The sequence below is a fragment of the Coturnix japonica genome, chromosome 22, assembly GCF_001577835.2.
Source record: "Coturnix japonica isolate 7356 chromosome 22, Coturnix japonica 2.1, whole genome shotgun sequence".
NCBI lineage: Eukaryota > Metazoa > Chordata > Aves > Galliformes > Phasianidae > Coturnix > Coturnix japonica.
The window spans coordinates 1,689,800-1,716,508 of NC_029537.1; the positions used below are offsets into that span (position 1 = coordinate 1,689,800).

At 48.3% G+C, this 26,709-nt stretch overlaps 1 protein-coding gene across 4 annotated transcripts in view; it reads right to left on the reverse strand.

Moving 5' to 3' along the window:
- DPYSL2 (dihydropyrimidinase like 2) overlaps positions 1–25,757 on the reverse strand; it is a 40,758-nt gene extending 15,001 nt beyond the window's left edge. The window contains exons 1-6 of one of the 4 annotated variants that reach the window (XM_015882954.1): positions 25,415–25,757; positions 24,720–25,086; positions 14,630–14,718; positions 13,229–13,413; positions 583–747; positions 252–313 (exon numbers count right to left, since the gene is read on the reverse strand). In XM_015882954.1, coding sequence (XP_015738440.1) covers positions 252–313; positions 583–747; positions 13,229–13,413; positions 14,630–14,718; positions 24,720–25,070 — 852 coding nt within the window. In that variant the 5' untranslated portion in view covers positions 25,071–25,086; positions 25,415–25,757. Of the gene's footprint in view, positions 1–251; positions 314–582; positions 748–13,228; positions 13,414–14,629; positions 14,719–17,080; positions 17,451–24,719; positions 25,363–25,414 lie in introns of those variants that run through there. The other 3 variants (XM_015882953.2, XM_015882952.2, XM_015882955.2) reach the window with 3 other exon arrangements.
- Positions 25,758–26,709: the final 952 nt, after the last annotated feature.

Sequence of the window (26,709 nt, forward strand, 5' to 3'; positions counted from 1 at the left end):
CCACTTATGGAACTGCCACTGCTTCCACACCAAAGGAGTTGGGATAAACCCTCCATTCCCTCAAAATGAGTTTTAGCATCGCTGTCCCTTAGCCAAGACTGGAAAGAATTCTTCGAGGCAGAGCTCTGAGTACTGTTACAAACCTCAGGTACCGTTACACATATAAAGATAGAAACCAGAAGAATGCTAGATCCAAATATAGTGAATTTAAACCCCGATAGAGACTGATGGCAGCACGTGATCCTTCCTACCTGGGAGTCAGACAGCTGGAAGCGGTCTTTGAAAGCCATGTAAACCAGGAATGAATTCACACCTAGAAACAGAGAGCAAAGGAACCATCTTTAGCATACAAAATGCAGGCACAGATAAGGCTACAAAAGTCAGGACAGAAAAAAGACATCCCCCTTATCAAGCATTTGAAGCTGATGGGTTTCCACTGAACAAAGACAATGTCAGGGCTCCAAGTCGTGAGGATGTAAGGATAAAGTACACCTTGAAAAGCCAGTCTTCAAACACAGGGGAACCAATTCTGAAGCATAAGGAGGGGAAAAGCTTCCCTGAGCCTTCTCAAACTGTGCATACCGTGATCTTTAACCAGAGCTTCCATCTCCTCCTGGACGCCTTTGTGCCACTCGGTGATGTCCACGTGCAGGGAGTAATCACAGCAGGATTTGCTGTCTGCCCATTCTCGCCACTGGTCAAATGCAGTCAGCAAACTGGTCCCCGGCTCAGGAACCACATGATCAACTGGGAAAGACAATAAAAACACCAGTAAGCTGCTGCAAAATCAAGGCATCCCTTTAACCCTTAAGATATGAGCTGGATTTTGCTCCACATCCCAAACAGGAGGCAGTGCAAAGTGAAGAACAAGCAGGACCAACAGCTTGTCCTGGCTACAGACACAGCCCTGCTGCTCACACCATCCCTTTAGTCTGATTTCAGCCCAGCTCATTGAGTCTAACAGCACCTGAGCTCATAGGCAGCACCTCAAATGTTAACTGAAGGGATTTGATAACAAAGTCTTCAGTCTGTGAGGTGTGTAAAGGCTGTACAAAGGCAAGAGGATTACCCGAACCAACCCTATTTCCTGCAATGTTACCCACTCCCTCTCTGCCTTTTGCACGACAGCCAGCAAACAGCTGCTCAAATATTTGCTTTTGGTCCAAAAGGCCATGCCTGCCCCTCAAAGCACTGCTCCAGTTTGCAAAGGGAAGGACGTGATGTGCAGCTCTTTGTCCATGTACCGTTGGCACAGCTGCAGCTTGCACTATTGGGGGCTGAAGGGTTCAGGAAAAGGAGGGCTCTGTCTGCTCATGAGGATACAGGCTTCTGCCCATTAAAGAAATCTGTGCTATGGGTGAAAGCTCTGACATTTGCTTGGCATCAGCTCACAGATGTTGTTTTCATCACCTTTGGGAAAATGAAGCCAAACTCAGTTAACAAACAGTCCCACTGTTGGAAAAACCATCCGGTTTCTCCTCCACCAGCTCCTCCTCTCTCCAATGGTCAGAACCCTTCCACGAGCTTCCAGACTGAATTGTTTCCTGGCCACTCTGCAGCCCATTGTCACTCTGCCAAAGTTAATCTTCAGCTTAAACAGTATGAACAACAAGGAGAAAAATAACATTCCCCCTGCATTACCAAAGGGACATGGAGAAAACCCAGGTTTGCAGACATGGCGCAGTCTTAACACAAGAGCCGTCTTCCTCGGCCTGCTAGCTAATTAAAAAGCCAAAAAATCCCATTTAATCTCAGTGGCACCACAGTCATAAATCCATCTCTGCTCAGACTAAAGGTGCTGTAAGAGAGCTTTCAGCCCCCAGACAACACATGGCCTATGGACATTAAGGAGTTCTGCCTGAGGGGAGCAAAGGGTTAATACTACGGTCTCTGCAGCCCAGCACAGAGCCCTTAGGACCAGCTCTGGTGTTTGGGATCACAGCTTTATCACCATCCCATTTCATGCACTGCCCAAGTATGACTAATGGGAGTTATAGTGGAGAGAGTGGGAGAAAAGGACCTCTACCAGATCTCTGACAAAGTCAGACCACAGCTGGTTATAATAAGGATAAGGGATGGGGGTAATGGAGCATATGTGCATGAATGTCAGCACTGGGGATTTGGGATGTGTCACATAGAAGCTGAGCTGCCGACACATCCTGCAGCAGCTCCCTGGAGTTCACTAACAGCCATACAACCCATCATCCCCATCCAAACAGAACAGTTTGCTTCCATTGCAGCTCTTTGCCAGGCAAATACTACCAATGATCCACTTGGTTACATCCACTTGGAAAGACCCAGAGAGATGTAGGCTCGGGTGTGCAAGGTAACCATCAGCCTCCTCAAAACTGGGATCAAACAGCTCCAAAGAGATTTGGGAAAGCAGCACAGTGCTGCTCTGCAGCCACACCTGACCTGCAGCACAGGGGAAGGAGCTGCACTTATAGAGTCATAAAGGCTGGATAAGACCAACTTCAGGTTGCAAGAGTCCAACCACCATCCATCTGTGCAGCTGCAGAGGCAGCAGATGCTGCACATAAGGCCCAAGAAACACGGATGTAAGCCCCAGGTTCCAGTCTAGAGGTAATTCAGGCATTTAAATGGCTTCTCAATGTTATCACCTCTCGTTATTAAACAGCAAGATCACATCCTGCATTCCTCCATGCTACGGCCTGGGGGGGCTTAGTTTTTGTTTGGCTGTGTTTTAGTTAAAACATGATAGATGGAGCCCAAACAAGCAAGAATGAGCCCAGATCAAGGAGAAGAGTTAAGACTGATTCTTTGCCTGCTGTTAAATCAACCAAGTGTTGCAGCTACTTCTGCTTACTGGGTATGGGTAGGGTTTGCCCCCGCACAGCTCAGAGCTCCTTCCAGCCCTCAGGCAGAGCTCAGACTGCAACAAAAAGCTTTTTCTTTATGGTCCCCATGAGGAGAGAAGCACAGAGCAGCAGATGAAAGCTCCATCCGCTCTGTTCCCACAGCCCTGAGCTTCCTGAGATGACCCCCGGGCATGGATGTGAGGTCTCCTGACCCAACAGAGCACACAGCTGTGGGGGTTTGCCATGTGAAAAGCAAAGTGCTATCTGACCTCAGTGAGTGCTGCTCCCCAGGGAACCCCCCCAGCTCACTGTCGTGCCTGCAAGACGCATTCAAGGCAAACTGTTGCAACACACTGCAGCCACCCTTTTGCTCTCCAGACCACTGCAGCCTTCATCTTGCCTTGCTTCCAAGCCCAGATGTTTTCTTCCTGCTGTACAAATGATGTCAGCTGCTGAGGAGGAAGCTGCCAACTCACTTCGAGCTCAAAGCTCGCTCCAAAAAAAGAAACAAAAGGAAGAAGAAAAGGCAGAAAAGGAAAGACCGTTTCAGTATCACTTCATTAATGCCGAAACCTCGAAGCGGAATTAGAGCTGTGGTCCTCACAGCAGCTCCCTGCATGGCACTGAACTTCAGCTCCAATTCTCTTTGCTTCTCAATGGCAAAGCTGGGGTTTGGATTGCAGCGGTTCCCCAGCTCAGAGCAGAAAACATTGTTAGATTTATCTTTTACCCTTCTGAGATACAGAATCCAAACTGCAAGAGGCTGTAAAGCAAGCTGGTCTGCATCAGGAACGTAACTGCTCCGTGGGAGGAAAAAACAAAAAGATGATGTATTTTACAAATCATCTCATTTTTCTCTTGATAAGAAACCGATGGGATTCCAGCATTACAGGACAGTTTATTTGTCTTCTTCTCAGACAAAGCACAAGTTCACCGCCCTTTGGAATGCAGTGGGATTTGAGCACCTGTGCACCCACATGCCATCATCAAACAGCCTTTAATTACCCCTTTGATGTGCTGGGTTCCCCCCCCATAACACTGTTTATGAGGTGCATCTGTACTTACTTCCAACTATTTGGGCTCCCACCCACTCACCACCCATAGCTGTTCTCTGCCCCCCTCCTGATGCTTTGCTCTCCTCTTTGGGCAGATTAATCAGCTCAAGATTAAAAGCAGACAATAAGCTGAAGTGAGACAACAGCACTAACCACTGTGAGCTTATCTGTGCGGCTTCCACATCCCAGGGCTGGTGTTCAGCCACATGAAACCTTGTATATCCTACCATCTCATAAGGCTGAACACTGCAGGGAAGAGATAACACTCAGCGTTAAGTCAAAGGGGAAGGAGAAAACTCAAGAGGCACTGATTTCAAGGGAACTTTGAGTCATAAAATGGTTTGAGTTGCAAAAGACCCTTAAAGGCCATCAGTTCCGACTCCCTTTAGGGCACAGGGACACCCAATAGGTGCTCAGAGCTCCATCCAGGCTGACCTTGGGTGTCTCCAGGGATGGGACATCCACCTTCTCTTGGGGCATATTGGTTTCTTCTTCCCACTGGAGCTTTCCCAAAGCACAGGGATGCCTGCAGCTCTGCCCTAGCAGCGCCCAGTTGGATAACAGAAGTAATGGGCAGATGGGATCATGAGCCACTTCACCACCACCATATGGGATGCTTTGGGACTGACAAACATCACTTCAAAGAGCCCTCCAGCACCTGAAGATCTCAAACAAATGCAAGTTAAGAGCCCAGCTCAAGACAAACAACTGCTCTTCTAGACCTCAGTGGCACAGCTGAATCCAGCCCTGTATTGGAAACAGAACGTTATTTGTTGGATGGATGCCCTGATGGGTGGGGATTAATGGGTTTTATGGCTTCCTGGCATTGTGGCATGTTCAGGTTTTTTCTTTACATCCTGCTTCATTTGAGCAGGGCTTGGCTCACTAACTGCCCTTCCTGGAGCTTCTATTAATAGTTCTTTGCTTCCAGCTTTGCCCTTTAAAGCCTTTTTTCAACCAGTTTAATTATGTGACATCTAAAGCACGTATGAAGCTCTTCCTCCGTCCTCAGCTAATGAATGTCACTACCAGGAAAGAGAAAAACTATTTGATATGGACAACATAAAACTGAATTTGGCCCAAAGAATTGGGTATGTCATACAACCACATGTGCAGGCTTTCATTTACTATTATAAACTGCAGTTGTATGCATTATTTGAGGTTCTAACCAGCACTGAATGCACCTATTGTTTAAGAGGAGGTTTATAAGGTGTAAATCCTCAATATTTAACTGTTAGCAGTCAGATTTTAAATAGCAGCTTGATTACTATAAACACATCTGCCTTTCTAATACTACTTAATCTTCGCAGCCACCGCACGTGATGAAATCTGGTGTATTTATTGAGTTGTATGTACTGTTGGAAGGCATTTTATGGAAGGGCTGTAATTAAATTCAGCCCTGGTAATTGCAGAGCTCCCCACAACGAGGACTGGAGCTGCTGCTGGTCCGTGGCTGCAGCATTGCTCTGCTGGCACTGGGGTGGACTGGGAGGGATGCTGTGAAAGTGAATGGGATCCAATCAATACATAGGAAGGAGAAGTCAAGCCCTTGACCGACCCAAGAGAAGATTATGCCATAATCAGAGACCTTATTTCATCCCAAGGCTTCCAACTCTCAGCCGTAAGATGCCACAATCCCTTCTACTGCTAAATACCATTATAACCAAGGTCAAGGCAGTCTGCCTTGTCCAGTGACAGTGCTGTTTGAAAGCCAGCTCTCAGCTACAGGACAGAGACCTCAGTGCTTCTTATGAGCTTCAAAACCCCAAATCAAGCAACCTGGAAGAGCCCCACATCTCTCGTGTTCCCATTTTGGACAGTTCTTCCCTTAAAACACACACTAGGGCATATTTACTCAATCAAGGACAAGGAAGGATCACTACCAGGTCACCTTTAAGGTCACTGCTTCACCCACCTGACATACCCAAGCTGATGCACAGGCCATAGAAAGACAATGAGGATATAAGACATTTCTTAATGCCTCACACTGAGATTTAGCTGGGGGTACGATCCCCAAATTATGCTTTCTAAAGAACAGCAGGGATCATCCCAAGGACCAGCAGCTCTCTGCACCCAATGGCACATCCCATGCTAATGAAACCACATCAAGGTCGCTCACTTGGAAGCATCTGCTGGACCAACAGAGGGAAAGGCAAAGTCAGTGACACCATGGGTTGTTTTCTGTCAGCCTCAATGCAGTTTATTAGGCTCCATGCAGAGAAAGTCAGAAACTGGACGGCACTCAGAAGGATTGGATGCTAGATATATCCAGGCTGGTGACATTTTCAGACTGCAATGTTCTGTTACTCCCCCGCTGATGTCACGTAGATATTTCCCTTGTCTTTTTAGCTGTCTGATCAGATCCAAAATATGATTAATAATGTCTTCTGGACACGAATTTAAGGAACAGCAGGTCGTATGTCCAAAACAATAATTACTAACCCCAATTCCACAGTCGGAATGACTGCATCTTTAGATGAAAGAAAGGTCCCAGTTCCTTACAGAGTAGGTCCATTACACACCCAGGTCACAGTAAAGGAGGACGGGAGCCAAGTTCAGAAGAGAGATTCAAGTGATTCCAAAACTTACACCTTCCTTCAGGCACGCTCTGCACTTGAAGCCCAACACTTCAAAGGCAAATTGGCTGGAATGCTTTGGGGAATGGGACTGAGCAAAGCACTGCTGTAGCTGTGGAGCTCAGGTCAAGGCAAAACGCAACCACAACAATAAATGCGACCACAACAGCACCCAGGGGGCAAAAGTGTGATCAGATAGAAGCACTGTCCCTTCTCAGGTCAGCAGAGCTGTGCCCTGCCCTGCAGGCTTTTTCCACTGGTTGGGAAGCTGGAATAGAGCTGGGTCTGCACTGCTGTCCCCAGGAACATGCTCTGGTTCTTTGCCTTCTTTCATTGCCCATTGCTGCCTCATGGGAGCACAGAGATTAAGAGGAGCACAGTTATAAAGGGGAATTATTGCAACGAGGCTCTTCCAACCCACACTAATGACAGAAGCTCACACAGACAAGGCTCTGTGTTCTGTCTCCACCATGGACCAAACCTTTACAGCCATCTCTCACATTCATGACTTCAGTTTCATTTCAGGTAGCAAACAGATCAAGAGCTGCAGGGCAGCTTTGTGGGCCATTTCCCCCTTCTATACAGCTGCCATTTCCCTCTTCTATAGGGTGTTTGCATAGCAAACTAACAGGTGCATATGCTGATCTTGGAGCCACAGCCAAATTCGACATGACAGAAGAGCATCAATGGCTTTTCCATGTACAATGACTTCACCAAGCTATTCTGCTTCATGGTGGGCAAAGAGCCGGTGTCCATCAGTCTGAGCAGTCATCTGAACCTCATCAGGGTTGACCTCATCCCTTTGGACACTGCTACAAACCCTGAAAAAGCCCATCTGAAATAAATAAACCTCTTGGAAAGAGACGGATCAGTTCCCGTGCCCCAAGCTGGGAAGAGTCCTTCATGGACACATGTTTATGGCTGAGATGTTGTAACTGTCGGGTTACGGTACCTCTTGGTGTGCAATTATTTGGGAACATCCCCCCGTTCCTTCTCTTTGTGTGTGTAAAAGCATGAGATGGTTCTCACGGAGCTCCTCCACCAGCCCACATTGCCCATAGGCTGCACCAGGGAATGGCATTCATATGTAAACCACCACAAAGATCCCCTAGATCCCAAAAAACACACGTGCTGCACACATGGGGCTGCTTCCAAGAACAGTCTGCTGAAAATACACTCTAAGAATGGTCAGGAAGAGGAACTTCCAATAGCACAACCCTTTTGGATGGGCTTTGAAATCTCACCATGAGGTTCCCTTACTTGCATTAAACCCAATGGTTCCTCCTCACTGCTGAAGAACAGGGAATTCAAAAGCATAGAGGAATTAAATGATGTCCCCCCATTGGCAGTGCACCAAAGGAAGAAAAGAGTCTTCCCAGCAGCCATAACTCCTCAGTGCCCATTGCTGCATTCCTTCCCATTGCACACGGCTGCCACGGGAGCAAAGATGCACACCCAGCCCCAACAGCCAGCAAGCAAAGCATGATTAGATTATACTAGACAGGGGGAGCTAATTGGTATTCCTTTAACACTTCTTCCCAGCAGAAAGATTAAAAAGGTCCCGTATCTACGAAAAAAAAGGGGGGGAAAATCCACAAACCAAAGGCTGAGAGATGGAAAAGGGCTCTGCTGACTCAGGGCACCAAATTCCACCGCGCCGACAGCGCCCACACAAGAAATAATGCGTTTTGTTCTGCCATCATTTCTTTCAGGCATCATTTGCTTCCTTCCCCTGACAAGCAAAGCTAATTCCCAGTGTGGAAAGCTAAAGTTCCTGTCTGACAAGGATGGTTTCTGCTGAGTCAAGCTCACAAGGAGGCAGAAGAAGCCAAAGAACGCCGGCAGGAAGGCAGGAACCCATGCAGAGCCAACTGTGCCAAGGAAAGGGCTGGAGGCACCATTTCCTGCTGCTTTTATGACCTTGTCTCAACTTGAAGGTGATTAAGACAGGTTATCTGGTAAGATTTGATACGTGCCCTGAAAACCCATCACAGACAGCATTAACGGAGGTGGGTTTTTGTTGTTTGGGGTTTTTTGATGGTTCCTTTTTTTGCTGTTGTTGCTTTTAAGGTTGCTTTTCAGTCTCCCATAGACAAGCTTTAGACAGCAATAATCTACTCCGGCAGCTGAGGACCCAGCTCAAACTTGGCAGCACGCAACATGCACTGTCAAGTGATACCCATTAGCTCCATCCTTCTGTGTGTCATCTGTAAGGCATGGGATTTGGGGCTGAGAGCACTGGGCACATGAAAGGAAGGGAAGCATTTAAAAGCAGCTCTTCAAAGAAAAGAACGTGAACTCCATGCAGCGGGAAAGCAGCACAGCCATCCCGACCATTACATGGAATAAGAGGGATTAAGTGCTATTGCATAAACATACAACGCTGGTTACTTCTCTTGAGTGAGTGCCAAATCCTTCTTTTCAGATGCACGGAAAAATCTAGGTCAGTTCCATCTGCAGGAAGACGGCTGCACTGTCAGCGCTGTGGATGTTTCAGCATTCATTTGTGCAGTGCTATATCGGAGTATCCAGGCTGCAGCACGTGTGGGACGGCCTGCAGCCACTCCTTCCTCCCCATGGAACAAAACAAACAGTGCTAGGGCCTCTGTCAGAAATCAGGGCTGCCAAAGATGCAGAAGAGCAGAGAGAAGGGAGAGACGGTGTGCAGAGCAGCTCTGGGAAAGACAGAAGATGGGAGTTCACAGGATGATGCTTCACAGGATGATGCCCAAGATGCTGATGCTCTAAGAAAGGAAGATGGCTCCAGCAGAAAGGGCTATTAAGTATGGCCACCAGGCATGGCCATGGACCATCACCTGCACAGCCTCAAGCAAAGCAGCACAGCTCTTAAGTGTTCCTCACAGGAGCAGCAAAGAGCCTACAAACAGATACTGCAGCCCAAAGGGAATCCAATGCACAGAACAACACACAATGTATGTCAAGGACTGAGCAGCTGCATCCTTCTGTGCTAAATAGCAAGAGATGTCAAGGATTTGGCAGATTGGCTCCAGCAAGACCCCATAGCAAACCTCAGCAGAACAACAGGCAGAATCCCACCCAGCAGAAAGCAAAGAAGAGACAGCAGGAAGCATAGGAAGCATAGGCAGCAGGGCAAGCTGTCAGCCCAGGGGTACCATGATGCCTAATGGACTTAGAGGGGCTTAAAGCTGGAGCAGAGCAGCACACCGCAGGGGAGTGCCCATCCCTGTGTGCAGACAGACTTTCTCATGAATGATTTTAAGCCTGCTCTGAATGAAAGCACCAAACCCATCAGCAGGGAGCTGGAGGGCAGCAAAGTGAGGTTAAGCATGAATTGGTGCAGAGCCCAAAGAGCAAGGGGGGGGTATAAAAAGCACTGAGAACTGGAGAGAGGAGAGAAAGGGCCGGAGGGACTTTGCACTCCTGTGTGGTCACATCATTATCTTAATAGCAGCATCCAAAGGAAGCCTCTCCCCATACAAACATCCAACGTTCAAACAAGTGGATGTTTCCATTACATTTCTAGAGAATTAAACATTTCTCTGCTGTAGAACTGCCAGCAGCTGCTGGAGGTGAAGCAGGCACACATTGCTGCCTGGCGTGGCTGTTCCTCACTGTACAGTTCCTCTTTATCTTTGCTTCTGGGTGCAAAAAGGAACAAAATTCAGGCTGCTCTCTGCAGAACAACACAGCATTGCATACACAGCCATAGGGTCCCCATGTGTTGTAGGGGGGTGACCTGTAAGGGTCTCTTCCAACCCAAAATATTCTATGATTGGGTGAGGTGCTGCAGCTCTGTGGCTGCTGCCTTTGGACTCAGTTGCTTGGTTTATGCTCTATGCATGATTGCTGGGCAACCTCCCTCTCTCTGTCTCCATCCTTTTCCTTTGACTACCATCCAAACCCTTCCTCTCTACCAAGACAGGACTAACCCTCATAACAACCCAGCAACCAGCAGGGCTGTAGGTGATCTCCAAAGTACTGGTATACTTTACCAGCCTGCCATTGCCCCAGAACACTGCCTGGCCCTTCCTTAAGCCCTTCTCCAACCTCCCTCTATTACACCTGCATCTCTAAAGCCCAAAAACACAGAGGTGAGGCACTATATTAGGTTGGGATCACCCTTCTAAGCAGCTGAACTTTGAGATGGTGACCCCTCAGGATAACCCAGGAGCTGTGAAGTCACCTTGCTTGCACTGCTGAATAGAGCCCAGCAGCCAGCACTCTCCTGAAGAGCCCTGCCATCCTGCTCCAACCCTCCCTTTAACAGCAGGGTAAAGCATTAAGAAGCAGAGTGCATTCCATTCAAAGTTCCCCTTCGCGTTCTGAACCTTCCCAGATACAAAGCTCATACCCCAAGTGTATATTCTCCATGTTATTAGGATAACTGCTAGTCAAGTTCAAAAGGCAGCTGGCTCCCAAGTCACCAAGCCAAACAGAGCTATAATTTCTCCTCACTGTAATTTCTCCCTATGATTATAACAGCGGTTGACTGAGTCAACACAGGCAATGTCAGCAAGCAGTTGGACTCGAGGACAGCAGATACCCAGGAAGAAGCAGTGTCAGGGTTGGGGGGTGGGGGCTGAATTGTGCGTGGGAGCTGCCCTGGATGGATGCTGCTCTCACCAGGACATTAAACAGGCCAGAGGATCAAGGAGCCAATAAATATACACAGCTTAACTTTGTCCTTTCTGCAGGGTGAGAAGCAGAGAGGGGAAATCCTGCCTCTGCTGAAGTCAGGGGGAGTCAGACTGTGGATATCGAAGAGGATTTCAGCCATCACCAACTAATAAGCAACCGAATGATCACAGGGCTTTAAGAGACCACCCTGCTCTTCATTTCTCCAGCAGCTCCAGGGAAGGCTCGAGGGCATCAGCCTCTTTCAGGCTGAGGCAAAGGGTGCTCACAAATGCAATCTTTAGCTCAACATAAGCTCCATAGGCCCCATCACCATAGAGCACCTCCATGCGTGATGACCCCAGCACCCCCTGGGCAGTTGTGCCACTGCATCACTGCTCTTTCAAGAGAACAAATTGTCCCTTATACCCAACCTGGCACAACTTAATGCCACTCCCCCCCCGTCCTATCGAATACAGAAATAGGGAGAGCTCAGGGAAAGCTGGACAAGCTACAGCCCCATACACCCTTCTCTTCCAAAGTCTGCTGCGGATCATCCTGGAATCCTCCTCCCCTCAACCACTTCATTCCAACGTTAGAAATGGGCGAGAATCCAAGTCTTCCCAAAGCAATATTCTCCTGAGACACGCAGTGCTGTTCGCCCTCTGCTGACACAACCCGCAGCAATGCTGTTTTAAGGCAGGGATGGAGAAAGGAGTGCAGCCAATTACGCTTTCAGATGAATAATTGCATCACGGTGTCTCACTTCAGACCCGCTTAGCAAACCCAGTTTTGTTTCTCTGCATGACAGCCAGGTCAACTGGAGCTTCACAACGTGCCTTTGGCACTGGGGGGGAGGCAGAGACAGAAGGATCACAGCAGGAATTTCTGCTCAGAAAAGGAAATCAGTCCCAGTTTATAAGAGGAGAGGACTCAGGAAGAGAAGGGCTGGGCAGAAAATGGGGCTGATCTGTTTGATACCATCAATAACCTAAAGTTCCCATTGTGGATGCTGCAGCAATGAGATTACTGCGAAGGGGAAGTAAATAGGAACGGGGCTTGGAAACAATAGATTACATTCTGGAATTCCTGAGTGCTTCCCTCGGATGTGATCCATGTGAGAATTAAAGGGACAACATTCATGTGATCTGAGCTGAGGGAGGCAGCAGAACCAACACAGACAAAGCAGGTGAGAAGAACATACAGATGAGATTGGGGAAGCTGTAAGAGGGTCACATTATGAACACCATTACACAGACGTTTGGGTGCTGCAGTCATAAAGCCAACCAATGCCTGTGCAAACACAGAGAGGCCAAAGCACTTCTGAAGTACAACTGGGACCCAGCTGAGCCTTTTGAAGTAAAGGGCTGCTTCAGAAAACCCAACTTTCTGCTTACAATGGTCACCTCCATTGGGGGAAATAACGCTCTCAGAGCCCAGACCAAATGACAGAGGAACTTATTTTGATCTAATTCAACTTAACAAGGATGAACAAAGTGATGAGTCAAGTGGACAAGGTGAACCAGGTGTGCTAACAAGCAATTAAACAAAGTCAATGAACTGAAACTGGAAAGCAAATCCCATTTAAGCGGTATTAACTTAGATTGACAGCAAAGATTTAGAAGGGGAAAAAAAATGGATATTAGTGCATTAAATTGTGAATATCCACAGCTGCAAATAAAGGCAACACTGAATTTCTGCAGCCAACATCAGTGGGGTCAGAGAGTCTGGAAGGCAATAAGTGGCCCAGTTCTTATAGACATCAACATGCAGCTGCTCAGCAGGAACTGCACTACAGACACTTACCCTTCCCCTGACAGCCCTGCATGATGTAGCTGTCCTTTCCCTCATTGTAAAAGCAGTTCCAGAAAGGCTGAGCTCTGCAGATGAGCGAGCACAAACCTCAGACATCACTGAGAGAGGGAACAGGAATGGGGTGAGTATCCAGAGTGCTGCTCATACTGGAGCCAGAACTCACACTGCTTTCAGTAGGAGCAGACCTACATGGAAAGCAGCTCCAGACATGGAGACTACAGTGTTTCAACCCTGCTCCCCACCCCTACACAAGCAACCTGACCAGCCATGGGAGCCCCCCTGCTGCTGGGTACACCCCTCACAGCCTCTCTTAGTTACCACTGGAGAAAGGTAAAGCTTTCCTGGCATAGAGAAGCAGCCAACTTACTGATCATGGTGGTGCCCCCAGCCAGCGCTGCCTTGGTCCCTTGGAAGAAATCATCAACAGAAGTCATTCCCTGCTCCGGCATCTGGAAACGGGTGTGAACATCAATCCCTCCAGGAATCACCATCCTGCCATGGGCCTCGATGGTTTTCACTCCTCCAGGCACGATGAGATTCTCTCCTATTTGCCTGGTACACACAGGTTGCAAACAGGTCAGACAGACAGCAGACGAGGCACACGCTCTTCAAATAACACACCCTGTGCTGCTTAACCCGGCCACTGTTTTCCTTTGCCATATAAAGCAAAGCACAGGGCCGGCAGACCCAGCTGATAGAGTTTTATTCCTCCCCTTGAAGCAGCTGCATAATTGAGAGCAAAGCAGGCAATTACTTCGGGACCTGGGGGGGAACATTAGGTTTAAGAGGAAGGAAAAGCAGGAGCCACGCTGGCAGTCAGCTGGAGAAGGGACCAAGCACAACAAGCAAGCAGCTCTGCTGGGACAGGACTGGGTCACCAAGTGGCAATGCAACACCCAATGCTGGCTATCCAGTGGCAAGGTAGATGTTTGGAAGGTGATGATTTGGAAGCACAGATAACACTTTTGCCTCTGTACTTGCCTTCCATGCATAAGTAGCAAGTAGCTCATGCACAAAGAGAAAGGATACACAGTGCTGGTGGGAGCCCCTCTCACCCCTTGGTTGTGAAAAATGCAATGGTAGGTGACATAGGGCAATTAATGAGCTGCTTGTGGCCGGCTCCTCTAACATCTAACCTTGATGAACAAAGCACATGTGCTGCCTGTGAGAGCCAGAACAGGAAAGCTCCTTGTTTGTAACCTCTGGCTCAGTTGGTTTTTTTCCTAAGTGTAATTTGCCAGAGAAACCTCTGAACTATTTAACGTGTCAGAAATGTATGTTTTGGGACTGCAAACACAAAAGTGTGCTGGGAAGAGGTATAGCCACACAACAACAGCATCCTTATTAACTCAAATGGATTCCGGATTGATCCCTGCATCACTGAATTGCAGAAAACAGCACTGCAAGAGACCTCGAGAGGTCACATCAGCCCAATTTCCTGCCCTATAACATCATTAAAGGCATCCGGGTACTGAACCCTGCATTAAAAATATCTCTGGCTGTAACTCAGCCCACTGTACAACACAGATAACTTCAAACACATGTGCCACCTCAGCACGGGGTTGTCCACATGGCTAAAATTAAGCATGTTTAAAGCACCTCCTTCACCCCATGCTTGAACACTAGAGCAGTTCAGTTGTGTTTTTAAGGGTCCTGCATTAAGCAGTGTGTGAAACACGCACTGCTCTTGGCAACCCAACCCAATACTGAGGGTCCAAGCAGTGCCCATCTCCACTCCAATCGCAGTCCTGCCATCACCTTCACTTACTTGATGAGCCCATCTTCCATGTAGATGTCGGCGTAGAAAGACTGGTCGTCATTGACAATCTTCCCACCTTTGATCAGAAGACGATCGCTCTGCAACAAAGAAGCACACAGCAATTCCTAATTACGCTGCCAGTCTGCAGTGTCACTCCGGAGATGAAAGAGGAAGGCTGGAAAGAAGCCCTGCATTATTCAGGAGTCAGAACACAACTCCATCCCATCGCCGAGCTTTCAACTGCTGAGATAAAAATTGCTTTGTTTCATTGCAAGTCCTTTCATCCCAAGGAATCAGAAGGGAAAAGGACGTTGGGTTGAGGCTTGGCAGCTTCACTCAGCCCTGCAGTACCACCATCACCTGCAGCAAAAGCAGCTCACAGTGTTCTCCATGGATGCGTAATGGCCACGGCGCTGCTGTTTTTAATGCCTCGGTCGCATGCAAAGTTCCCCATGTGCACCCAACCCACTGCAGTCACCACTCGGCCAACTGTGAGTCAACGGCTGTCAGGGAAATGGCCCACGAGTCTGTTGCCAGTGGTTACACCATACAAACAAACCCCGTTTGTGTCCAACTCGGGGACGTTCGGGTGCAGCGGATGCTTTTACTGCCCGTCCAGATCACTACCGTATGATCGGATGGAAAACAAGCCCGGATGAGCAAAGCAAGCTGCAAAGAAGGCTGCTTTAAGAACGGCCTCATTAAAACACCCGCAGACTGGGAGGCAGCTTGGCAGGAACAGAAAGGTAGCTGTGACAAGGCAGCTGTGTTTGATACACCACCTAGGTCACCTCCTGCCATCCCAGCCAGGGCAGCTCCATAGCAAATCCACCCTTTTTTTTTTGCAGCAACAGCAGAGCAGGCGCTGCAGAGCTGTGCTTGGGGACACAAGCTGGAAGTGAGTGATGTTCTGCTGGCTCCTCCAGCCCTGCTGTGAGCTATGCTTCAATCAGAGCACATACAGAGATGCAGCATTGCATTCAATCCGCACTCGGCCCCAGTGCAGCACTCTATCCCTGTTCCCCCCCCATATGACAAAGCTACAGCACAGTGATGCCAAAAGTGACTGCAAGAAAGGGCAGAAAACAGAATGGAAACTCGGAACTTAAGCAAATGGATGCATGACAGCACAGCTCGGAGCCCTTATACTGAATGAGGTCTGACAGAAGAAAGGAATCAAGCATTCTCCCAAAGAGCTCAGGAGCTGGAGAGCCACATCTTCAGTCTGAGCACTGAAACTGCACCAGCTCCTAAGTGACACCCTTTGATCCATCCTTTATGCAGCAACTCCATAAGATGTTAAATGCTTCTCCTTCCCCCTCCCTTTATCTCCTCCAGCTGCAATGGAGAGCTTCCCCCAGCAACGCCTGCTTATAGGAAACCAACAGACCAAAACCCAAAGGAAAACCTGAGATTTAAACACTAAACAAACACCAATAAGACCAAATGAATTAACACAGGGCATGAAAAGCCGCCTGCCCCCCAATGCCAGGCAACAGAGCACTGCCCTACATGCTCTCCATTCCCAGAAGCATTGCAGTATTGATGCCCACCTCCAATGCAGGCTCCCCGTGCTGCTACAAAGGCTGCAGCTCTAGGGATGGGTTGAGCTTTGCCCATCCATATAATGGGCAGCATAAAGCCCAACGTAACCCCAACACCGAGGGCCCAAAAGTGCATCGTGGAACACACACTTGGAGGATGCTCTGCTGCTAAATGGGGCTCGGGAGGGCACTAAAAGGAGCACGGAGCTTTATGGTCGTTTCGGGCGCCCCTGAGACAAAAGCAGAACGCAGCACCTGCGCGCATGGATGCGGTCTGCAGCAAAACGACGGGAACGGGGCGCATCCAGCAGGGAAATCTGAGCGTGAAAATGCGTCAGGCGGCTCCCGGCCCAAGGGAAGCATCGCTTCACCGTTACATCCCTCCGGGAATCCTCCCGTGTGCTCCAAAATGGGAGAAAAGCTCTTATTTCATCCTAAAAACACCTCGCCGTGCGGTGCGGGCAGCTCCGCTGTCATAGCTCGGAAGGAGACGGCACTGGGTGTGTCCGCTGGGGGGGGGTTGGGGGGAGGTTGGAAATGGGGGGGGAAGCGGACAGAATGCCCGATGCCCGTAGGTCGGATGATGAGGGGAGCACCCACCTTATATAAGGAAAAGTTGGGGCCGCAATACCTGCCCTACATCGATTCCCGCAACGGGAGGGAAAACGAGGGAGGGGCTTTACATAACGGCTCCGGCCCCGCTCCCCCAGGATCGCTTTGCGAGAAGCTTCTGGGGAAGGGAAAGAAGGATCCGCCGGGCTGGGGGCTGCGATCCCCCCATCCATCCCCTGGAGCAGGAAGGGCCGCTCATGGAGCTGATCTCATTACCCGGCCCCGAGCCCCGGCTGCCGGCACACAAAGGGCTTAATCCCCGCACACCCCTCCCCCTCCCCATTTCCCCTCGCCCCCCACTCACCGTGATCCGCGGGATGTTCTTCTTCCCCTGGTAAGACATGGTGGCGAGCTCAGCTCCGTTTATCCACCTATTATTATGACGAATACCTCAAATAAAGGGAAAAGCAGCGGGGCGGATGCTGGACCCCTATTGTCTCGCGTGCAGCAAAGGAGAAAAACCAAAGGAGAAAAAACAAAACAACCAAACGGAGAAAAAACGCAACTTAAAGCAACCGGCCTGAGCTCAAATCACTGCAATGCGATGCAATGGGATGCAATGGGATGCAATAGGGCGCAGGGTGCGCCGTGGAGGCGAGCGCAGCGCAACCAGCAGCAGCTCCAGCCCCGCGCTGCCTTTCTTCGCTCTGCGCGCAACTCCGCCCAAATCCGCGCAACGAGCGCGCGGCGCATGCGCAGACAGCCTCTTTTTTCGCTCGCTCCCCTCCGGAGAGGAACGCTATTGGCTGAGAGAGCGTAAATATGCAAATGAGGAGAGGGGTGAATTGGCGCAAAGGAGGGGGGTGGCGGGAGACGCCCGCGCGGCGCTGAAAATAAGGGGGGGGTCGGGGGCGCAACGAGCGCTGCTCCGCCCTCCATCTTCTTTGTCCCACCCCGCCCTTCTTGGCGGATGAAGGGGAAAAAATAAGGTGTAGCCGCTCCCGGCTCTTTCATATCCCAGCTGACAGCTCTGATTTCTCGCCCCTTCCCCCCTTTTTACCGACACGGTGCTCTTAGTGCCCATAGGGCTGTTTCCTGTCCTAGCTGCACTGGGAGATCTCCGTATCCCTGTGCTCCTCTTTTTATTTAAGGAAATAAAAGCATCAGGCAGAACGTCTCCCTCCTTCCTTGCACGTGCAACACAAAGAACTGGGTTCACGGCTGTAGTGGGGGACAGGTGTTGGGAACACACCCATCACAATGTCTATCGTGCCTTCTGCAGAGCCCCAACATCACAGAATAACCCGGGTTGGAAGGGACCTCAAGGATCATGAATCTCCAGCACCCCCCTACCCCACCCCCCCAACCATATGCAGGGCTGTCAGCTTCCATATTTAATACAAGACCAGGCTGCCCAGGGCTCCATCTAACCTGGCCTTGAACACCTCCACAGATGGGACATCCAAAGCATCAGCCCAAACCCACCCATGTTTGAGGGTCAGGACAGCCCCATTAATGACCAACCAGCACTTACCTTCTTCCCTCGGTCACGTGCAAATTCCACATCCCACAAAGCAAACCAAAGCTGCTCCTATCTCAAAACAGAGAGCTCCTTACATACCCAAGCTGCTCGCAAGCCTTCACAATCCTGCTGCAGTTAATCATTACAAAGGCAACATCTGTGCAAGCAGATGACTACCAGGACCTTCCATTTGTGTTAGTTCACAGGAGCCTATAAGGGGAAAAAGAGCTTTTCCTGAGTATAGGTGGGGCAACAGGCACTGTTTAAATAGCTAATATGCCCATCAGTTAGTATTCAATTAGTAGTAAATGATAAAGCGTCTCATCATGACAGCAGCAAAATGATTAATTCGTTAGCCTGCTAGGCTTTATTTTGATTAGAACTGACGATATTAAATGGGTTATATCCTGCATCTTTCTGGTCTGCAATGATGTTTGGAAACCTCAGCACATTTCTGCTCAGAACAAAAGCACCAACACCACATCTCTACATGTAGGCAGTGCAGCTGTGCCTCTTCTCTCTTTAATGCTGGTTTTGCTCCTTACCTTTGTTTTTGAATGGCTTCTTACCTTTGCTTGCCAGGCAATGGAGCGTCTGCAGCTATCTAGGAAGAAGCCAACACTAAAAGTTTGAGAGAGCATCAATGCTATGATACTGGGATCAAAGTAGATCTGAGATGTGCAAAGCCCAGCCAGCATCTCAGGACCCTGCCCTGAGAGCAGAAAATTCACTACAGACAAATGAACACAACTATGGGTGCAGGAAACCATTCATCTCCAGCACTCACCTGCATTCCTGACCAGGTCATTTCTTCTCCAAGCTGTGAAGCAACAGCACTGGTAGCAGAAATAGAAGCACCTCTAAAGAGAAGAGGTCAGCAGCACGCTAATTAAAAATAACTAATAGCTAAAGCTATTCTCACCTGCTTCAACATATTTCAAATACCTTTTTGAAAGGTAATCCTTATTGCATATGGGCCTAATTTGGAGCAGGAGTTCTTGAACTTGGAATATTTTCAATGACTTGGATCCAGTCGTGACTAGGTGACTAGCCCAGTGCCATGGCAGCAGTCACTGCAGTGATGGAGGAACCCCCAAAGCAACAGAAATACCTTAAATTATACTATGTGAGAACCACTTCATTAATGGTAGGGCAGGGGAGGAGCTCATCGTGCCCACTGCCAGCCCTACCCTGACTGCAATGCAGAACAGTTCTGTGTTAAAGGAATATCTTTGTCTAAATGTGCCTTCTGGAAAGGTCGAGAAGGAGAACTGCACAACAATAGGAGAGTCTCGGAGCAGCAATAAAACAAATCATCATAGGCATGAGTGGGAATCAGTCTCCATCAGCTCTGAACCTTAACTTTGCATGGTCTGTGAGACACCACCACATACCTAGCAGGGAGCATCACTCCTGCAGTGGAGTTACTGGATGGTTGGGAAAGAAATACCAGAAGAGTCTCTTTCTTTGTGGTATTTTAGTGTCATTGCAACAAATCCCACAGAATTTCTGCAATAACCCATTGCTTTTTACTCCTACTGAATTCTTAAAGGCTTCCCCAGAAGGACACATTGCTGGGAACTCCCTGCTGGAGAATCACCCACTGCCCAAGTCAGAAAGGCTCTTGTTATTGCATTGGGAGCAGCCAAACTGGGCTAAAGGCTTCAAGCACTCACTGATCAGGCTCTGGTTTTCTCTCTTGATTCTGCCATGCCAATTGCTGTTTGCTCCTAGTCTTGATGACTTCAAAAGCTTCCTATGGATCAGCAGTGCTTCTTATTGAGCACTGGGAAGATGAAATGCAAACTGGTGTGTGGCAGGAGTATCAGAGAATGATAGAATCAGGAGATCCAGTGAGATGGTACATTCTGTCTTTCCTAAAAGGCTACCAAAGAATTGCCCTTTCTTCATCTCAATAAATTAAATTCAATTACAGACATAAACTATCCTCACCAATGGGCCTCTCTGCCTTGTTTTATTATCCTGTGGGAGGAAATTAGAGTTAAGTGTCATGCTATGGAAATGACCAGAGGGGTCAACCGTGAAATCATGCAACTTCTCAAAGGAGTTATTCTGTATATACAGCATCTGAGTTTGTGAGGGGAGCGATTCACTTTGCAGCCACACAAACAGGTCAATTAAAAAATGATCCATCAATGAGAATTAGCTGCACCTCTCTTACATCCAGGGCAAAGAGATGAGCATCTCCAATGCAACGGGAACCAAGAGCAGGGTCCAAGAAACAGCTGTTATAGGTGATTTACACCATTTCTTATCATTCCTTCTCCTTCCTCTTCCTCAAAAAGCCTACAGGCCAAAGCCTTGGGCTCTAAGGCATCAGTTGTGTCCACCTGTAGGACAGTCATCACTCCAGACACTGAGAAACAACTGGGACCTGCATTCTCCCCCCTATGAATCAGCCCAGCTCTTTGAGAGATACACCAAAGAACTGGATACTGTATTTGCATGTGAATCTTACAGTAGCAAAGCTTGATATTTTTGGTGATTTGCTACAGCTCCGCTCCTGAATGCCATCCTTTCTCATGGGAGGAGAGGGGCAGAGCTACACAACTGCTTCATGCCTGGTAAAAACAAACTGCTCATGTTAAATGAGCCCCAGCACTGGCACGAGGGTGGCATGCAGAGCTGCCAGTCCCTGATACCAGGCACTGCATCTATCCCTGTTTCACCAGGTGCTGCCGAAAGCCCAGACCTCCAAATTAGTTCTGCTCCAAACCGGGAAGAATAAGATCTGCCCCAAAGTGTTTATGTTTTCCTTCCACATAAACTGGCCTTGTATCAAAGCCCTTTGCTTGCTTCTGTGTGAGAGGGGTGGATTCCTCGCATAACACTGCAACCACTTGGAGATACGCTCACTGGGCATACAGTGCATTCCAGCTACGCATGTTGATAGCTTGAGGGGAATCTGAGAAGTCAGAGGAATGTGACATTTATGCTCATTATCATTTCTTTTTCCCTATGGTTTATTTTTCTAGTAGCCGGATAAATTATTGTCATCCATTGGAAAATCATGCAAGTCATCCTCCTGTATAATTATTTTGCGAGCAATATTGTTGAAACAAGGCTAAAGAAATTACAGGCGTTGTAGCAAATTAAAATCCTAACTGCATTTGCAGCTGTCTGGAACGAGGTCTTTGTTTTACACAACAGTTCCATCCGTGCTCCAGAGCCTATAATCCTTTGAGCACTGAACAACATGGTGCTATTCACCTCTCCTCTCCAAGAATGACCAACCATGACCCTGAGAGATTTAAGGTTTTAATGAGAGGTTCAGTTGCACCCAAAGCTTCAGGTGCTTTAGAACTCTTTCCTCTCCCATCAGTTCCACGGACTGGTTCTAACAGAGCAAAGGAAAGTGAAGACAATGGCTTATCACATAGGGAAATGGCGTGGATAGGTTTAGCAACTAAAGATGGGTGCTTGCAGGGCCTGTACTTGGGTTGAAGGCTCTTAGGACCCATTCTGGGGTCAGGCCATGAGTTTTCTGCTCACTCCCCCAGTTGGTGGTTGGTCGTCTCATCCAAGATAACCCTGGGTTTGAATGTAACATCCTCACTACAGCAGCATTGGCCCAATGGAAGTTCAAAGCAATGCACCAACACTGAACAAACAGCTCCAGGATTGGGCACTAAGCATCCAAACAGGGACAATGAGAAAGATTTAAGTCAGGAGATTGAAGTGCGATGAATTCTTGAAGGCCTGGCTGCTGGCAAGGAGCAAGCTCACCTCATCTCCCAAGTCACCAACCTGTTGACTGAGCCTCCAGAGGCTTCACTGTAAAGAGCTACTTAAACTAAGACAGAAAGCCTTCCTGCTGCCTCTAGAGATGATCTTAACCCTGAATTATGAGGCAGCACGGCCCAGAGGCAATAAAGCAAGGCCATGATAGATGCCTATAGAATACCCAAGACAGAATAAGCACAAATAGATTTGATTACCCTTATCTGTGCCTGCAGAACAATATACCACAGTTTAATGTGGAATAATTACATTCCTCTCTTTATCCTCTGGAAAGTTAAGACCCCTGAACAATAAAAAATAGCTTGTCATTCTTGCTTTGTTAATTATTTCCACAGAGATTAATGCAAGATCTTTCTATAGAGTGACAGAAAGGATGACTGTGTTTTAGATCTTTCTATAGAGTGACAGAAAGGATGACTGTGTTTTAAACCCATTTGGATCCAGTCACTGTCTACAAATCCATGCATCTTCACTGAACCCAACCATCCTCTATGTCTGTAGGTATTTTCAGCCTCAAGCTAAAGAAAATGAAGCATTTGATATAATTTCAAGATCTTATCTGTTAGAACACAGTTTCTTTCCCCTACAATTTAGATTCACATCACATGAAAATAGCATCCAATAGCCAAAGAAGGTTTGAAAACACTGGGCCAAATCCAGTTGCAGAATTTCAGAAGGCCTTCAGCATTTCAACTCCTACCTGATTTAAATACAGTGTTGCTTTTAATGCCATTTCCTGCAGTATTTTTTAGTGTAATGTATTTGATCATATCCTAAATGCATTCCTACTAATTGCACTGAAGCAAAGCCAGCTTTACCTGCTGAGAATCTAACCATTGATTCAAGCTATAGATGCAGTCAGCTGGAAAACCATTAAAGCTAAAACACTCTCGTTATAAAGTGCCAATCCATAGCAAGACTAATAAAAGACTGCACTTACCCAAATGCACACAGTCCCTCACAGCACATCCACTGGCACCAGTGCTACACAAAGGTAACAAGAAACAACTCCAATATTTCACTATCCCATTATTTCATACCTTCACAGTTAACATTCTATGACAAGCCTTAAAAACAACCAAAATAAAGCCCTTTTACAGAAATGTGATCAATAATCTGTGTAGACATCTGATTTTTTGCCATGTTATACTTGCAGTTTTCAATATACTGTACCCCTCAATCACACAGTAATTAATCTTTTCAGAATGAATACATTACCTGTTTATATTTCCATCCTTTAGGACATCAAAGTGTTCTAAATTAGTCCTGAAAATGCCCCATATTGCAAAACCTTTGACTTCCCAAGATATATGGCCTTTATTCCTATGGTTCTCCTTTGCCAGTGTAAGACAAATAATTAACCATGGAAGGTGAGCAGAATCATAACCATATTCAAATTAAACCATAGGTATCAATAGAGGCAAACTTTCGCTTGACTTGATGAGGTTGATTGTGTAGAACTTCTGTAAATCAGGGCCTACCTTTGTGATCTCACAGTAAATCACAGCTGTTATAAGCATGTCTGGATAGAGCCTTCAGGTTACTGTAGTAGGAAAAATCAGAGAAGGGTCCGACGTGGGGAGGGTAAGACCCCAGCAATGCTCCTGGTAATACAGCAACTGAAACCAGGGAACGAGCCCATATTACAAATCCCAGGCAAACTCCAACCTTGTGCATGCAAACCATATCCCTAGTGAAAATCAAGAGGCTCATCTCAGAAGAAAGTGCTGCTCTTTAAACCCACTGGGGCAATACTCACAGAAACTCTATCCCAGTATATTACTAGAAATTTTGCTGGTTGGTGCTTCATTCATTCCAGCTCTTCCAGGCTATGCATAGGAGCCAACGCTGTTGGAGGAACACACTGAGTATTTCACGGCTCAGATATGAATAAAGCTTATTTAAATCTATTTATGGTAGGGGGGAAAAGTGTGCATGGTCAGCTTGAACCATGTGGCTTAAATGGCTTTTGCCTCAGGAAAAGGATAGGTTTATTATACAATGACACATACAAAGAGTGAGAAAATAGCTTCAGGAGTCTTAAAGGATTGGGAGGAGTTCAGTAGATTTCTTAAGAGAACAGCACATTTCTGCTAAAGTCCTGGCACGTTTTCCTGAGGCAAAAATGCCCTTTGTAGCCAAAGGCCTTCATCAAAATTGGTATTGAAATACAGCTCCCATGGGTCACTCGGAGTCTCTCCTCCCCTGGGAGGAGGAGTAGGAGTGCATGGCTGAGCTTCCCCTGCAAGAAACCTGCAGGGAATGGATCCCTGTAGGTGGAGGCTCATTGATGTTCTGTTGCTTACAAATGCGTTTCTGTTCCCGTGAGCTGCATTCACTATCTGGGTGGGGCATTTTTTGCTACCGCTGTGCTGGGGAAACAAAAAAAGTCAGTCTCTACCACCAAATGGGAAGGCAGGGCGGGGAAAGGGAGGGTGTTTGTGTGTGCAGGGGCTCCTTTCTTCTTCTGCCCTCCTCCCCGTGCACATACACACACACCTGCAGAGAGCACAAGGATAACATTAAAGGTCTGCCAAGAAGGCTGTAGTAGAGATGCTGCTCCTTAGGGGGAAGACACTGCTACATACATGCAAGTGATAAAAGCAGGAAACCGCAGGGTGGCAATGAAATATCCCTCCTGCAGCCTACTGCATGTGCAAGTTGCATCTCTGTATCAGACACACACACACACAGACAATATATATATATGTGCACCCACCTTGTCATTCAGGTTCTGCAGTGCCTCCTTCCCAGTGGCACTCCTGATCTCCACCTTTCTTCCGAAATCAACAGATGGTTCCCCTCCCTTTCCACTCTGCCTGGAATAGACGGACTGAGCATCCGGACCCAAGTGGGCAACATCCTTCTGCTTTGCCACCACTTTGTTAGATCCGCGGCCCACCGACAGGGAATCGAAGTCGATGGTCTTGTTCTCCAAGGAGCCTTCCACTGGGCAGAACATGCCACAGAATTTCTGCCGAGGTTTTGGACTGCCCGAGCCCAGGTTTTTGAAGAAGGCTGGTACTTCTTCCTCCTCTCCTTGCCGGCCAGACTGCTTCTTCTCAGCCATGGCTTGTGTGATCTCCCTGCTAACGGGAAATAATAACAGCAGTAACCAGGAGGATCCTTCACACACACGCTACACACACACACACACACACAAGCAAAAAGAGGAGGAAAAAAAGATCGCTCCGGGTCCTAGAGACACGGCAGCATCAATTGCAAAGGGCTGTGCCTGGCAAATCCCCTGCCCCCATCGATACAATATAGTCAGTGGCTCGCTCTCTTTTTCTTTGATGCAGTGCAAAGTTGAGGGAAGGTTGGGGCAGATCCTGCTGCAATCAAGGGAGGAGGGTTCAAGTTCCCAGCATCCAGATGGGGAGGGAGGGAGGGAGAAGAAAAAAAAATCCTCACTCTGCAGCAGAAACTGGGGACTGATCCGGAAGTGATGCGAGTGGTGAATTGGCAAATGGACTCGATCAGGTTGGAGCAACAGCCCCCATCGATGCTCGTCGCCTTCTCCAACGCGTTGCTATCGCTTACAAGTTACGGAGAAGCTGGAGGAACCCGAGCACCCCCCGCACCTCCGGAGGCGTGTTCCCCATGCGGGGGAGAAAGGATCGCTTCCTTCCTCCCACCACCCTCTCTCCTACCTCCCCCAGCCCCGCAATGGTGGAGTCGGGGAGTGCTCCGGGAATCCTATTGTTCCTCACTTTTCTCAAGGCAGCGCAGCCGGAGGGCGGGGAGCGGCGGAGATCGCGGCTGGGCTTTTGGGGCCGGAGGGAGGCTGAGAGCTGACTCATCTCTCTAGGGTTTGGGGCATCGCTGGTGCCGGACCTCGGGTAGTCCCTAATCGGGAGGGGGGGAAAAGGGGGGAGTGAATGGCACTGGAGTGAAAGAGACAGACAGATGGGAGAGGGGTGTGGGAACAGAGGATGAGGGAAAGATGAGCCGTTAACCAGCACTTACCTCACGAAAGGAAAATTAGTGACCTAGCAAGTCAATTAAGCCCAGGCGATGCCAGAAGCCCCCCAAGACCCTCCCCGGGGAGGCCGCCCGCAGCCGTACGGAGGAGGGGGCAGAGCGGGGCCTGCGGGAGCTGTCCCTTCAGCACCACCCGCACCGCGGGGCCAGGCCGCCTCCTGCTGCTGCAGCCAGCGGGACCATCGCCGGCTCGTTCCGTCGGGTTTATCGCTGAACACACGGCCCCAAAGGGTGCCGAATCAGAGGGAGAGTTGTTCTTGTCGTTACTATGGGGTATTTTCTGCGAGGCCGGGTGAGATGTGTTAGCTGGGGCGGGGAAGAGATGTTTTTATTGCAAAGGTAAGTGGTGAAGCACACAGTGGTGTTCATTTGGTGGTCTCTACCTGATAAACGTTATTAACACCACTGATTCAGGCTAAATCCGTGTGCAATATTGCTCTGAACCAAACCCAATCGCCAAGCTATGTATTATTATGCATTATTCATTGATATGCATCTTCACACATGCACATTAACTGGTAATTCAGAGGCATCTGTGTCCAAATGGTTACCCAGCACCTTAGCAAGACTTTGCAAGACTCAGACCAAAACAATATCCAAAGCAATAAATAAATAATAATCATGAAAAAAAAAATCTCAGAGCTCTCTCTCCCTGCAAGCAATACCCAACTCAATGCATTTTTACCAGTAGGTGGGGGGGGAAAGAAGAATCACCCAAGGTCACA